This window comes from Sorex araneus, chromosome 8 (assembly GCF_027595985.1).
Source record: "Sorex araneus isolate mSorAra2 chromosome 8, mSorAra2.pri, whole genome shotgun sequence".
Taxonomy (NCBI): domain Eukaryota; kingdom Metazoa; phylum Chordata; class Mammalia; order Eulipotyphla; family Soricidae; genus Sorex; species Sorex araneus.
The window spans coordinates 64023012-64039117 of record NC_073309.1 but is presented as its reverse complement, the minus strand read 5'-3'; the positions used below and the strand labels follow the sequence as shown (position 1 = coordinate 64039117).

At 39.6% G+C, this 16106-nt stretch overlaps 1 protein-coding gene across 1 annotated transcript in view; it reads left to right on the top strand.

Moving 5' to 3' along the window:
* SLC30A7 (solute carrier family 30 member 7) overlaps window positions 1–12498 on the top strand; it is an 84078-nt gene extending 71580 nt beyond the window's left edge. Inside the window, exon 11 of the mRNA XM_055146086.1 lies at window positions 6136–12498. Coding sequence (XP_055002061.1) covers window positions 6136–6183 — 48 coding nt within the window. The 3' untranslated portion in view covers window positions 6184–12498. The remainder of the gene's footprint in view (window positions 1–6135) is intronic.
* The last annotated feature ends 3608 nt before the right edge of the window (window positions 12499–16106 follow it).

The following is a 16106-nucleotide window of genomic DNA, read 5'->3' as shown; positions in this document are numbered from 1 at the left end:
CCTAAAATTTGACTTTTTTTCCCATGCATTTAATAAGTTTCAAATTCTCATGACTTTTAGGTTTGGTTAACATAGGAAAGGGGTTGTTTATCCATTTTCTTCCCTATGCAATAGGGATATATAGTCACATGCTATAGATATATCCTGGGGCTTTCATTAATATTTTCACTTCATGAAATCATATTGAACAGGTTTTTGATTATTATTTTCTACTTTAAACTGCAGCTTCATCTATGTTAGTTATCAAATGTAGTAAAACTCAGATTGCTTAATTTTCTAGAAAGAAATCATATTGTAGGAATGCCTTAGGAATACTTCTTGTAGAAAGACTTGAAATACTTGAAACCCCAAAGGCCACTAGAAGGGTTTTCTCAGTAATCAGTCATGCATTTTAGTTTTATGGAATTAATAATTGTCTCGTAGCTGCTTTTAATGAGAATTTAAGTAATAGGTTTTGATTTTTAAACGTTTATGATAAAACAGTTGATAAGAAACTTGCCTTACATGTGAGTGATCCAGGTTTGATCCCTGGTACCACGTAGCACCCCCTGGGCCCTACCAGGACTGATCCTTGAGCACTATGGGATGTGACCCCCCCCCCCGAAAAATAGTTCATGTTATCATCATCATCATCATCATCATTATTATCATCATCATCATCATTCCATTGGTTGTCAATTTTCTCGAGCGGTCTCATAATGTCTCCATTCGTCCTAGCCCTATTGGACAATTTTATTTTATTTTATTTTATTTTGCTTTTTGGGTCACACCCAGCAATGCTCAAGGGTTACTCCTGACTCTGCGCTCAGGAATTTCGCCTAGTGATGCTTGGGGGACATGTGGGACTCTGGGGATTGAGGCTGGGTCAGAAACGCCCTACCCATTGTACTATTTTTTTTTCTTTTTGGGTCACACTCGGCGATGCACAGGGTTACTCCTGGCTCTGCACTCAAGAACTACTCCTGGCGGTGCTCAAGGGACCATGTGGGATGCTGGGAATCAAACCCGGGTTGGCCATGTGCCAGGCAAACGCCCTACTCCCCTACCCGCTGTGCTATTGCTCCAGCCCCCTCATAGATAATCTTAAACTGAAAAGATCAATATCCAGAGACAGAATGATGCTGTTTCACTTACAAGACTGTCAGCTTTGTTACTACTTTAGAAGTGTATATTAGGCATGTCTATTTTGTGCTTATTTTCCATTGTTAATAATCTTTATCTACTAAACCAGTTTGCTTCTTATGTATGAATGCAAAATAGCAGATGTAAACTTAAGGAAATCTCTTCAGAAATACGGGTTTTCTGTAGACATTACAAACAAAACAATAACAACATTTTTCCCTTTCTTCCTTTTCATTAACTTCATTTAAAAAAATTTTTTTGAGGGAGTTGCCAAATAGGCAGTGATCAAGGGCCATTCCTCGAGGTGTTCCTGGAGCCATATGTAATGCCAGGGATTTACGGTGAAGGATGCTCTGGCAGTAACTTTTTAGACATGGCTTAATATTGGGCTATTTTGGGGGAGCTGAGGATATAGAAAGTTTTTTTTTTTTTTTTTAATGTGCAGTAAAGCAGGAAAGCAGGAAGAAAAAGTGAGACACTAGATTAGGAAAGCAGTTTATCACTTTGTTTCTTGTTCTAAGCTGGAATACCATGGTATTTTATAATATACTCACATTTAGAACTAGAATGTATTTTCAGTAGTTTTATTTGATTCAAAAAATGATTGAAGAAAATTCAAGAACGTGCCTGGGGTTTATACCTTTATAGTGTCACAAAGCACCAAAGACAAGTTTAATTTACTCTACTTACTCCTTCCTAGAACTATCTTAATTTCTCTGTCTTCTCTTCTCCCTATTTCTGCTGTGCCTTTAGAGACCTAAATCCCTAGCATCCTGCTTCTACTTTTGTGCTCTTTCCTCTAGCCTCTAAATAGAAACCAACACTGATACCCAGGAAGGAACCAGGAAGCCTCCTCCTGGGCCCTAAATGGAGTTCTCCATCCCAGAACCCTCTACTCCACCGCCCCCAGAGATCAGCCTTCCTTTCCTCCCCGTTGCCCTTACCCAAACAGAAGTCTGCTGGAGCGAGGAGGAGAATCTGTGTACCCCTGCCCAGGCAGGTAGCTACTTCCCCACCTATTCCATTTCATTTCATCTTTTATATTGATTACGCTCACCAGCTTTGTAATATATCCTTATCCATCGCTCCATATTCTTTATCCTGTGATATGTACTTGATACCCTTCAGAGCTGGCCACCTACACAGGTGGGTATGAGCAGAGACTCTCGGGAGAACCAACACAGCTCAGGTCGCCTAGAAGAGCCAGTGTTGTTTGGCTGATGGCGGTGAAGATGCTAACAGCAGCAGCGGTAGGCAGCCCTCACCTCACATGCGGAGTGTTTCCTGGCATATTATTCTACCGTCCCAAGATGGGTGATATCATCACCCCCAATTTATAGAAGAAGGAACCGAGATTCAGGAGATACGTTCTTGTCATTTTCTCCTATTCGTTCGTTGTTTCACTAATTCGTAGACATGTAAGAGTAAGATAGTTTTTCAGGATTTTGTGTTGTTGTGATGAAGGTCAATACTGTTTAGTCAGAAACTAACAGATCAGAGTTTCTGTTTAGAGAATTAGAAAATGCAAGCAAATGAATCATTCCTTATAGCCATTTTTCTGTCCATTTTTCTAAAATTTTCCTTGTGATTTGCTTTTCTTTACCTTTCTTTGCCTTTCCAAAACAGTGAGTATTATTAAGACTCTTCTAAGTTAATGGCACTTATTTTCATAGGAACACATGTGTTCAAAATAATCTATCTTTCCAGTTTACAGTGCAGGCTAAATTATGGCTTGTGCATTAGTCTCAGGATGTGAACAATGAGTGCACTTGGCTCTCCCACTGTAAGAACAGTCTCTCAGCCAGCCTCCGCCTCTGGCGTCACCCCTGGGGTAGACTTCGATGACATCAGTCAGTGTTGATTTAGAATATTTGTCATGTGTTTGGTGTGAATAAACTGAAGGGGAAAACAAACAAACAAAACCCTCATTTGAATTTAGAGGGCAGGTGACTGACCTAGGGTTCATTGGGAATTCCACTTTTCTCTCTGCTTTGAAGACAATTTGAGGAAGAAAATAGATTGGGATGAGTATAGCTGGCCTCATTAGCCCAGAAAGATAAAGCAAGAAGACTTTCAGACTGGGCTTTTGTATAAAGGGACTGCCGCCCCTCAGGGGAAAGAAATCACTGCCAGTAATTAACTCATGATTATGCAAAGATCAATTAACCTAGTCTCTTTGTTTTCCCCTCTTTCTCTTTTATTGCCTTAGGCTATCTCATTTCTTATTATCCTCATCATCATTTTAGGGCAATGGGGGGAGAAAGTGGCTCAACTTTTTGCCCATTTGACTTTCAGTGCTCATTTTGTTTAAAGAGAAATTAAGAGAATGCCTTTGAGGACAACAGTAGTTTCCTCTCTATGTTATTAGCTATTCAGGAATTTTTTAGAAGAATTTCTAACTTTTATTATACGGACCAGCTGGGTTGACTTCAGACATGATTGCAATCAATCATAATGATTGAATTTTAATAGCCTTTCATAGCTTATAACATTATTTCTCAGAGTGAGTGACCCTTGCAGTAGTGTGTATGGCATGTATCAAGGGTTTATTGTCCAGTATTAGATGCACACAAAAATCCCAAGACACATGGGGTTAACCGTAACATTTTACAATGAGGGGAAAATAAGACTTAGTTTGATTCTTTTGCTCTTTTTTATTTCAAAGAAGGTAATCGCATTTCAGTTCATCCAACAAACATTCCTTGTTCACTGCTGTGACCAAGTGCTGGGAACTACTTAAGGTTCTGGGAATTGGTTACCAAAAAGGACTAAATCCCTATCTTGGAGAGATTATGTTGCAGTGGGGGTGTGGTGACATAATGAACAGAGCAGTCAGTCAGTGTTGTGTCAGAAGCCCAGGGATAACAGGGATGCGGCGCTTGCCTTGAGGCCGCCTGCCCTGGTTGGGTCCCCGGCAGGGCCAGGAGTGATCCCTAAGCACAGGGCCGGGACTGAGTCCTGAGCACTAGCGTATGGGATCCCCAAACCAAATGCAAAGCAAAACCAGTACAGTGGTGGCACAGCTGGCGGGTGCTCTGTGGGTGCTTGCAGCGGACGCGGGTCCAGCCTCTGTAGCCCATCTGGTCTCTCAAGCCTTGCCAGGAAGGATCCCTGAGTGTAGAGCCTTGAGTCAGCCCTGAGCACCGCCATGTGTGGCCCAATATAAAGCTAAATAAATAAACAAGCTAAGAGTTATGGACGGGCTGGGCTAGGGAGATGGCCCCAAGGGCCAGAGCACGTGCTTCAGGGCACCCCGTTTGATGCCCAGCACCACATGTCCCCTGAGCACTGCTGGGTGTGCCCCAAAACAACAGGAGGAAGTCTGGACATTAAGCATAGGGGAGGAAGATTGGGAGTCCATGGCCCAGTGGCCGTCTCTGGCATTAAGCGTATTTTTCCCCCATAGCGAATGGCTTACCATCTGACATACTGTTCTTACTTCTCCGTAGCATCTCTGCCCCTTCCTGAGCCCGGGTAGCTTCAAAGCTCTGTGGGGCCAAGGGTGTCATCATCTATTTTGTTCACTCTTGTGTTCCCAAAGGACAGTGTCATGCCCAGAACATAAACGATGCGTGTAAAATATTTGTTGGGTGAATGACTTAAATGCACTTTCCAGCAATGATCAGGAATATACTGATGGCTGCACCCTTGTCTGAGGGGTGCCATGTGGCCTCTGAAGGGACACTGTTCCAGGCAGAGGGGCTAGCATGCCTGAGCAGAGTGAACAGAAGGAGAGCATGAGGTCAGAGACGCAGTAGGAAGGTGTGTGTTGGGGGCAGGGATTGGTTCCTGCCACTCTGTTTTTTATAGCTGAAATAGACCAGCAGACGCCAAAGATACACCTGATTGCTCCTGCGAGGCTCCTGGCAGTCGGGGTGATGCCGAGAGGTCTGATTCTGGACTTGCATTGTTTGAACTTCGGACAAATGTGTTCTGCCCTCAGTGTAAGGAAAGCAGAGCCACGGGTCTTAGTTACCACGTTGGGGATGGGTTTCGGCCGTAGACGGTACAGAGCCAGCAGGTCTGAGGGGAACAGTTCAGTTCAGCCGTGTCCTAATAGTATCCAAGTGGCGAGTCTGTCCAGCCTGCAGATGCAGGTGGGCGATTGTTGGAGCTCCCCCAACCCCGCACAACCTGGGGCTCCTCACAGGCCCAGCGACCTCCGGGAGCACCCCTCTGTGTAGTCCTGCACATGATCCACACACTCGACCTCACCTAGGGAGCAAGCGTGGAAAGAAGGGTCTGGTGCCTGAACCTGTGGTTATTTCGGTGTTTCGGGTTCAAGGGAGGAAGTAAGCCAGCAAAGATCCAGAAGGATTTTAGTGAATGTTCCCTGAAGCCCAGGGCAAGAGGAATATTTGAGTCAAGCAATCACCCGTCCCTGGCAGGTGCTCATCCTCAGAGGCTGACTGGGGTTGGAGCATGGTCACATCACAAGGGGACCTGGACAGTTGCATTTGGGAAGTAATGGGTGGCAAGAGATTGGTTGAAATATAACTAACTTGTAAAATAATTAACCAATAGGGGCTGGAGCGATAGCACAGCGGGTAGGAGGGTATTTGCCTTGCATGCAGCTGACCCGGGTTCGATTCCCAGCATCCCATATGGTCCCCTGAGCATCGCCAGGGGTAATTCCTGAATGCATGAGCCAGGAGTAACCCCTGTGCATCGCTGGGTGTGACCTCCCCAAAAAAACAAAAATAGTTTACCTTAGAGGATTATACTTAACAAGTAGCTTGTTGAATGTTTACATGGAGTCTTTATGGGAGAATTTAGTTGTCATTAATTCATGATCTTAGCAGTCAAACACTTAGGGTGTCCTCAGAATAATGATTGGTGAGTAGTAGCATGGCTTGCTTTAGTAATAAATGGAGATTGATTTTCCAGAAACAATAGAAAAGTCTATTTTATCTATCTTGTTCAGAAATATGAAATAGTCTTCTATTTTATGAAATGAACTTTAGTCTGTTATTATTGGATTTTCTAATTTTCCTTTTTTACAAAACTTTGCAGGCTGGAGTGAGACAGCTTTATGTACAGATTGACTTTGCGGCCATTTAACGAATGAAAAGGAATTATGCTTTGCTGTGGACTGGACTCTTTGGTACTGTACCATCTTACCCAGCTTTTCACAGCAGAGAGACCATCACTACAGTCCCTCCGCACCAAGGGCACCAGTCAGTGGTCATTGGTGCCGTGTTGGAGTCCACAGGCGAGGGATCAGATCAAGAGGATCTCTCCTAAGCTTTCGGTCGGGTCTTTTGTAACCTTCCCTTCAAACCACTTTGATTTCTGAGGGTTCTGGCTTTGCGCCCTGGGTTTTGTTTGATTCTCCCTCTCCCGCTCCTTGGCCCCAATGCAAATACCCTCGGTCACACTCCTCATCCCAGCCAGGCAGGATTTAGGTGTGGCCTCCAGTCACCCGGAGTGTCCTCACCGACACTGCTGGAAACCACTTTCATCCCAAGAAACCAGTGTTATTAAACAAAGGAATAGAAATATGTTTTCTATGTAATGTCACAGTTGTTGACGTTCTTCAGTATAATCATATGTTTGTAAAATTGTTTGTACCTTGCAAACTTATGAACCAAACCATATTGGGTTTTCCAAGTGCCTTTTATCAGAAAATGTGCCAGCATAGAAATGTACCATCAACGGTCATAGAATTTCTTTTTTAATAGATCTTCTGTAATCCGTCCAAATAAGACTTCTCAGTGTTGTATACAGATTGTCTTTTTGTGTACAGCCATTCTAGGTTTAGTTATGTGAAAATTTCCCCTTCATTTTACTGCATCAAAAAAATAAAAGGTGTTATTTTGCTTTTCAGATCAAATTCAGTTATCACATTAAATGACTTTGTGGAGTTTATTTTCAAAATTTGGATATGCATCTGTTTACCCCGCTGTTTTGACTTATATAAAACATCTAAAATTCAGATTTCTTAAAAGTTCTGTCTTTGAAATGTCTCCCCTCCTCCCCACCCTGCTTGCTTTAAATTTTGGTAGAGGGGTCTGGGGATATTTGAGTCACAGCTGGTGGTGCTCAGGGCTGCTTCTGGCTCTGTGTTCAGGGGTCATTCCTGAGGGTGCTTGGGGGACCATACGAGGTGTCGGGGTCAAACCAGGCCTGCTACATGCAAGTCAAGCGACTTAACCCCTGTTTCTTCAAGCCTCCCTGCTGTTTTTATGGGTTTTATTAATGAATAGAAAGGCAATATAGAGAGAAGACAAATAGATGTGATGTTATTTTTCTTTTTTGATTTTCAAATACCATGTCATTCGATTTGTCTTTCTGTGCAAGTATTGCATTATACAATTGCTAGAATTACATGGTAATACTGAACTCTTCCTCACCTAGGTATCTTAGGAATTAAGAACTAAGTCGATTTCCAAGTTCTTGTGTATTTGAAAAATAAAATTGCTATTTGAAATTAGACTTTGAACATTCTACTCAAGTAGTTTGTTTGGTGAAGAAGTATTGATCTGGGTAAATATGTTTCCATTGTATTTCATTTTGTCATAATGTATATTATCTTTTAACTAAAAATAGCTGCAGTTGTGGGAAAACCTTGTGGGGTAGAAATGATTGTTTAGAATGTGGATAAATAATAAGCACTTTTTCACTGGTATGACAGAAATCACTATTGTTTTTAGTTTAGTACTTTGCCCCCATATGGGTGAGAACTTTGCTCCCATATTCAACCTACAATTTGCAAACTTTCATTAGGAAAATGCTTTCATCATGCTCTTCTAAACTACTGAGGATTGCCAAAATCTGTCTTGTCCGTGTTCCCTTTTTTGAAGATTAAGTAGTATTTTCAAAACATTTTATTTAATGTCAGTCAAGAATTCTCACATAGGATGTATTTAACTAAAACAACTGTTGAGACATTTTAGGAGGAAAAATACAAAGGGAATAAGATCCTGTTAACATGTGCTGGTCTTTCATTATATGTAAATCATCACTTGGGCTTCTGCAACCACTACCAAACCTGATAGAACTCTGAGATATTCTGTAGATTGGGCATGTAATGGAAGATGACAGTTCTAGATGAAGGCAGGGATTTGGGATGTGGGTCTTTATAAAAAAACTATCTGTAGGCAGCAGGTAGGGTGTTTGCCTTGCATGCAGCTGGCCACCCTGGTTTGATTCCCAGCATCCCATATGGTCCCCTGAGCACCGCCAGGGGTAATTCCTGAGTGCAGAGCCAGGAGTAACCTCTCTGCATCGCCAGGTGTGACCCAAAAAGCAAAATAATAATAATAATAATAATAATATAAAATAATAAAAACTATCTGTAGGGTGGGAAATACCAGAAATATTGCTCGGCAGTAGAGCACTTACCTTACACTTTTCCTGACACTGCCAAAAAAAAAAAAAAAAGAAATGAAAAACTATAATTGTACTGATATGGAAATACTGTTTGCCCTGGTATGTGCAACATTCATGCTTTAATTAAATGTTTATATGTTAATGAGTGCAGCAATAAAAAATTAGGAAGAGAAAAGCAATTTCTTCACACTTAGGATAGATATGGTGTTCTTAGCTTAGACATATGGCTAAAGAAGGTAATTTCACTGAGAAATACTACCTGACTCGTGTTATAAAATAAATCCTGACCTATTGCTGGGTTAAACTTTTACAGAAAAAGAAATCTGTACCTGAGTATAACTAATAATACCTTTTAGAAAAAAACTATCTTGAGAACAGATTTGTCATGCTCAGAAAAAAGTTTATGTCACTAAGTAAACTTCCCCCAGACAGAAATATACTGATGCTAGTTTGTGTTGTTAAAGCTAAATGATTGTCAGATGAAAGGTCTATCGTATGTCTAGCTTCCTCCTTTTGCTGGCTGGCTCCCTGTATACCTTTTCTGAAGGATGTTCTCAGGCTGATATGTAGCCAGTGTGCCTCACTCAGCGCGAGCCCTGCAGCCTCTTCTATAGAGGCATAAAGAAACGCAACAGCTCTTACTACTAGTGAGATTTTCCATGAATCTGGAATGCTTTAGAATTTTTCAGAGCCTGCATGTACACACCTGTTAGCAAAATACTGTAAGTTTTGTGCACATTTGTAAAGTAGCTAACTCACTGAAATTCAGATAGTTAGTTACAGTCACTATCTCAAATGCAATTGATTAGAGTTCCCTAACATTTTAATCTACAATGAAATAATCCATTTTATGGAGATTATTAATACGGTAGCATCCTCACATTGAGTAATGGGACTTAGAAGCAAAAATGTCATTGCCCATCCGAAATATGGCCAAGGGGACTGTTTTTAGAAGCAATCTCTACCTCTCATTTTAGAGATGAGAAAACTGAAGTCCAGGAAAACTTTTGTTACAGGATTAGAATTCAAGTCTTCTGACTCCAAGTCTAGAGGTTGTTTTTTTTCCCTCTCTCTTCTGTGTGGCCTCTCCAGTGTGGTATTTTAGCCTTTCTGTAAATGTGACGAGATGCCTCTGACCTCTATTTTTGGTACATTAAGGCACTTTATAGAGTTTTATTGTCTCATTTTCATATCTTATAGGAAGCTTAGCATATTATTTCCATAGTATTCTTTATGAAAAATGCCATTTTTTACTTTTTTCTAACATTTTTAACTCTTAGGAAAGCAGTTCCTGATTAAAAACAAAAACAAACCAAATGACCTCTATGCACTGGGTACTTTCCATCTGTGAGTGGCTTTTTTTCTATTCATTGCCCAAGGCTAAATTCAATTTAAAGAGTACTTTCCTTATTTTAAAAAACTGTGTATTTTTTAGAAACCAGCCTAATTCACAGGTCATATCATTTCAGTCTTCTTACTGTAATTTTTAGTCACAGGAGAGCCTTTGCATTTTTAAGATTATTTTCAGCGCCATACAAAATTAGGCATAAAATTTTACTCAGAAAAATTCTTTTCATTCAGCTGGGCAAAAAAATTGAAGCATTACAGAATTTAAAATGCTAAACTCATACTTTCAGCATTTCATTATTTATTACCTTGAAAAAAAGTTGCCTTTTTTTGACATCTTTAAAATGAATTATTTTCTAATTCAGAACTTCATAACAAGATAATTGTTTTATTCTCTGAAGAACCTTAAGTTTTATTAATGGAAGAGGATTGTTTCAAGACTCAGTTCCTTAGAACTGTGGTGATCCAGATTTCCACCATACTATCAAGACAGAATAAAATAGAACGAAAACTTGTATTTCAAAAAAGTGTTTGAGGAGATGTATACCTCTATTTAAAAGCCAAATAAATATTATTCTTCTTATTCTGGTATCTTTAGTTTCTGATTAACTATATCCTAAATACAAATTATACAGAAGAAAAATGGAATAGAATTCTACTATGTATATATGTGCCAGGTTCATTATGTGGCCTTTTTAATTTTAATCACATTTAAAATCCTCCCATTTCTAGACAGAATTCTCTGTGATTTTCTGATTGACAGCATTTTCAAATATATTTTCTCTCTGGTTTTCCTAATACCCCATGGAAGACATGTCTTACCTTCATTTTAAAGATGAAGATGCTATTAGAGTTTAAATGGCTTGCTTGATGAAGGACCACGGTTAGAAGAGATGCAGAATACAGTGCTTTTTCTTACTACTCTGCTAGTGAGTCATTCTACAAAGAAAAGGGACATCTATGTTGTAGATCTCTAAATAGATGGACTTAGAAAATTTGCGAACTACCACAATGACTAAATTGCTATGGGAAACTTGTTAATATATATTTTGTAGACTCATTACTTCTTATAATATTCTCTTTGCGTATTTTCCACCTTTACTGTTGGACTTGTGCAGGCTGAAAGGAATAATCAGAATTCCTTCAAGCAATTTTAAAACCTTAAAGTAAAAATGATCACAAGTTTTATTGATATAGAGAAAACTGTTTGGAACTGACTTAAGGGAGCCAGAGAAATCAAACTCCTTGCTTAGTTTATTAGGGAATTATCTTCAAGGAGTAGTAATTTTTTTATGCTGTATTTAAAAGTAATAAGGAGTTTGGTTGTACTACTTTTGTGGACACCTTTTCAAAAATTGTAAATCTTATTATTTAGCTTCGAACTTTTACTATAACCACAGAAATTTATTTTGTAATGTTGATTATGTTGGAAAGTTTGTAACAAAGAATATTTGTCTCAAAAATCCTACTTTTCCCCAAGCTTGTAATGAGTTTATCATAGTAACAAGCTGAGTAAATGTTAACAGCAGAAGTGAATATTGCAGACAAGTGATTGGAATAGGTAAAGCCAGTGATTTATGGTCTGTTGCAGCAGACAGCTCAGCATTTCTTTGGCATTTTTTGCACAAACAAGTGACTATATTTACTTTGGCTGTTTGCCCCCCAGGCATGTGAGCTGTTCACTCTTCTAATCCAGGGTCAGTGGAAGCACAGAGGGGTTCCCCATCTGCATGCTGTTGGCCAGGAATTTGACAAAACTGTGACTGTGAAACCTGGGCCACTTAAATTTTTACTTTTTGTATAAGCAAATAAAACCAGTTTTGGGGGGTTATGAATAATTACCACATTCACATAAAAACTGAGTATAATGTCTTCTTTGGCATTTGTCAACTGTATATTATTTAAATTTTCTTCAGTGGTGTATTCTGAAGGTGCTTTGATAAATAAAACACTATATGTCTTCATTAAGAGATTATAGAATAGGTCTATGTTTTATCTTTCTCTCCTCTAACTACTCACTTTCAGGAGAGCTTCTGTTATTTTCTCACTTTTTATCTCTTCATTACTGCTGCCAAATGTAGAGTTTTCCTCTTTTGCTAGTGAAAAAAAAAAGTTTTAGTTTTAATTGTGTATCACATATCATGCATTAGCCTCAATGAAGAATCTGCTTTTAACAAGACATTTTCCTGTTGAATTTGCAAAGTAATCCCCATTTCTTCCTCTGATAGCAAATTCTGAGATAATTCCCTCTGTGTGATCTTTTGCCCCAACGTTTGTGAGTTTGACCAAGTAAACATCTTTTATACCAGAAATACTGTGAAAATTGCCAAATCCCTTTTCAGTATCTTCTAAACATCCCTACAACACTTTACCTCCCTGTTTTAAATGCTTTCCAAATATATGACCAACTTGAATTTTGGTTTGAACCCTTTGGTAAAGATTATGTATGGCATCAAAACCTTTAAAAACATGTTTTCAGTACAAGGCTAGGTTGGAGTGTGAAATATGAAAGCATTATAATTTTGTTTCAGTATGCTAAAGTGAAAAATTTGCCTAATAAATACAATAAATCCATTATGTATACTTCACATTTTTCTACTTGAAGACATTCATGTATATATTGTTTAACATCAATTGTATTTAAGAAGAATTAGCAATTGTATCAAAATCTTCCAATAAAATACCTGTTTAAAAATCTTTTTCTGAATTGTATCAATTTGATTACCTTCACAGAATATTTTATTTTTTTAAACTTTTTTATTGAATCATTGTAAGATATACCCTTACAAAGTCATTCATGATTGGATTTCAATCATACAATATAGTATTCCAACACCCATCCCTCCACTCGTGTATGTTTCCCAGCACCAGTGGCTCCAGGTCCCTCCCACCATTACCCCCACCCCTGCCTGCCTCTTTGGCAGGTGCTTTTCTTCTCTCTCTCTCTCTCTCTCTCTCTCTCTCTCTCTCTCTCTCTCTCTCTCTCTCTCTCTCTCTCTCTCTCTCGCCCCCCCCCACCCCAACTTGGGTTCGATTCCTCCCTCTCAGAGAGCCCGGCAAGCTACTGAGAGTATCCCGTCTGCACGGCAGAGCCTGGCAAGCTACCCGTGGCGTATTCGATATGCCAAAAGCAGTAACAACAAGTCTCACAATGGAGACGTTACTGGTGCCTGCTCAAACAAATCGAACAACAGGATGACCGTGCTACAGTACTACTACAAATGAATGCAGTCATTCGGTATCTGTTACTCTCTAACTCATTTCACTCAGCACGATACTCTCCATGGCCATCCATTTATGGGCAACTTTCATGATTTTATTTTCCCTAACAGCTGCATAGTATTCCGTTGTGTAGATGTGCCATAGTTTCTTTATGAATTTGTCTGGTCTTGGGCACTCAGGTTGTTTCCAGATTCTGGTTATGGTGAATAGTGCTGCATTGAACATAGGCGTGTCGACGGTGTTTCTACTATGTGTTTTTGGGCACCCAGGGTATATTTCAGAAGTGGTGTTGCTGGGTCAAGTAGAAGCTCAATTTCTAGTTTTTTAAAAAGCGTCCATTTTGTTTTCCAAAATGGTTGGACCCATTGGCATTCCCACCAACAGTGAAGGGAAGTCCCTTTCTCCCCACATCTGCACCATTACTGGTTGCTCTTGTTCTTTTGGATGTGGGCCAGTCTCTGTCATGTGAGATGGTATCTCATTGTTATTTTGATCTGCATCTCCCTGATGATTAGTGATGAGCATTTTTTTTTTCATGTGCCTTTTGGGCATTTGAATTTATTCTTTGAGAAAGTTTCTGTTCATTTCATCGCTCCATTTTTTGATGGGATTGGATTTTTTTTTCTTGTAGAGTTCAACCAGTACCTTGTATATCCTTGGTATTAACCCCTTAACAGAATATTGGGTAAGTATCCTTTCCCATTCTGTAGACCATCTTTGTATCCTGGTCACCATTTCCTTTGAGGTGCAGAAGCTTCTTAGTTGAAGATAGTCCTATTTGTTTATTTTTGATCCCACTTGCTAGGTCAGTGGTGTTCATCTTTGAAGATACCTTTAGCTTCAATATCATGGAAGGTTTTGCCAACATTTTCTTCTATGTACCTTATGGATTCTGGTCTCATGTTGAGGTCTTTAATCCAATTTGATCAGACTTTTGTGTGTGGTGTTAGGTAGAGGTCTGAGCCCCCCCCCTTTTTTTTTCCGCATGTAGCTGTCCATTTTTGCCCAGTGCCACTTTTTCCCCCCCAGCACCACTTGTTAAAGAGGCTTTCCTTCCTCCACTTCAAATTTCTTCCTTTATGTAAGATCAAATGTTCGTATATTTGAGGTAGTGTGTAAGGATATTCAACCCTATTCCACTGGTCCGTGGATCTGCCTTTGTTCCAATACCATGCCTATTTAATTATTGCCGCTTTGGAGTACAGTTTGAGGTTGGGGAAGGTGATGCCTCCTATTTTTTTTATCCCCAAGAATTGCTTCATTTATTCTTGGGGGCTTATTGTTCCATCTGAATTTCAGGAAAGTTAGATCAATTTCTTTGAAAAATGTCATGAGTATCCTTATAGGGATTACACTGAATCTGTATGATGCTTTGGGGATTATTGCCATTTTGACAATGTTAATTCTCCCAATCCATGAGCAGGAGATATGTTTCCATTTCCTCACGTCTCTTTTATTTCTAGAAGTAGTATTTTGTATTTTTCTTTGTACAGGTCCTTTACCTCCTTAGTTAGGCTGATTCCAGGGTACTTGATTTTCTGAGGCATGATTGTGAACAGGATTGTTTTTTTTTTCATAGCACTTTCTCCTCTCTCATTATTTGCATATAGGAAGGCCATGGACTTTGGGCATTGATTTTATAGCCTAAGATTTTACAAGTCTATTGTTTTAGAAACAATAAAACAATTGTTTAGGAGCCTTAGGAGCTTCTTGGTAGAGGTTTTAGGGTTCTCTAAATATAGTATTATATCATCTGCAAATAGTGAGAGCTTGATTTCTTCCTTTCCTATCTGGATGCCCTTAATATCTTTTTCTTATCTAACTGCTATGGCAAGTACTTCCAGCACTATGTTGAATAGAAGTGGTGAGAGTGGGCATCCTTGTCTTGTCTCTGATCTTAGAGAGAAGGCTTTTAGCTTTCCCTATTGAGAATAATGCTTGCCATGGGCTTGTGGCAGATGGCTTTGACTATATTGAGGAAAGTTCCTTCAATTCCCATTTTGCTGAGAGTTTTCATCATCAACGGGTGCTGGATCTTGTCAAATGCTTTCTCTGCATCTACTGATATGATCAAATAGTTTTTTCTTTTATTGATATGATGGACTATATTGTTGGGGACTGTTCAGGACCCTGAACAAAAGAGGACCCTGAAACCTTTACCCTGGACAAACTGGAAAATTCCATTACCAGCTTTGCATAACCTGAGGCACAGGTGCCCTTGTGACAAAGGAAATAGCTAAACTCAAGAAGTAAAAGTGGCCCAGGGCAGTTAACCACGAGACCCCAAAAAGCCCGTAAAGTAGAATGCCTTCCTTTACACTAAAAGCCTTGTGCATTCCTCCTCACAGATGCTCCTGCCAGATAAACCCTTGTCTTCCCCTCCCCACTATTTCTCAACCTACTCTTGGAGAATGTTGTAAGCCCACCAAAGTACACCCCGAACCTTTCCTTATTTGGTCTGAGAAGACACTTCCCTGATGATTGACAACTTATGTACCAACCCCCTGCCAAGAAAGGTATAAAACCAGCATGGCTGTTAATAAAGACGCTCTTGATCGGTACTTATCGTCTTGAGCACCCTATTTATTATCCTCACCAGTTTTATTTTCAGATCAGGACCACTCATAGAATCCACCCAATTAGGAGCGCTTTCCACTGTTGTCTCTCCGCAGGCCGGAGAGATCTCCAGGGGAAAGCACATTATATTGCAAATGTTACACCATCCTTGCATCCCTGGGATGAATCCCACTTGGTCATTGTGCATGATCTTTTTGATGAGTCGTTGGATTCTATTTGCTACTAATTTGTTGAGGATCTTTATATCCGTGTTCATCAGGGATATCAGCTTGTAACTTTCCTTTTTTTTGTGGTGTCTCTGTCTGCTTTTTAAGGTGATACATGCTTCACAGAAACTGTTTGGGAGTGTTTCTGTTTCTTAAATTTCCTGGAAAAGCTTGAAAAGGACTGGCAACATGTCCTCTTTAAAAGTCTAAAGAATTCACTAGTGAATCCATCTGGACCTGGTCTTTTGTTTTGGGGAAGACTTTTGTTTACAGTTTCAATTTCCTTGATAATTACAGGTC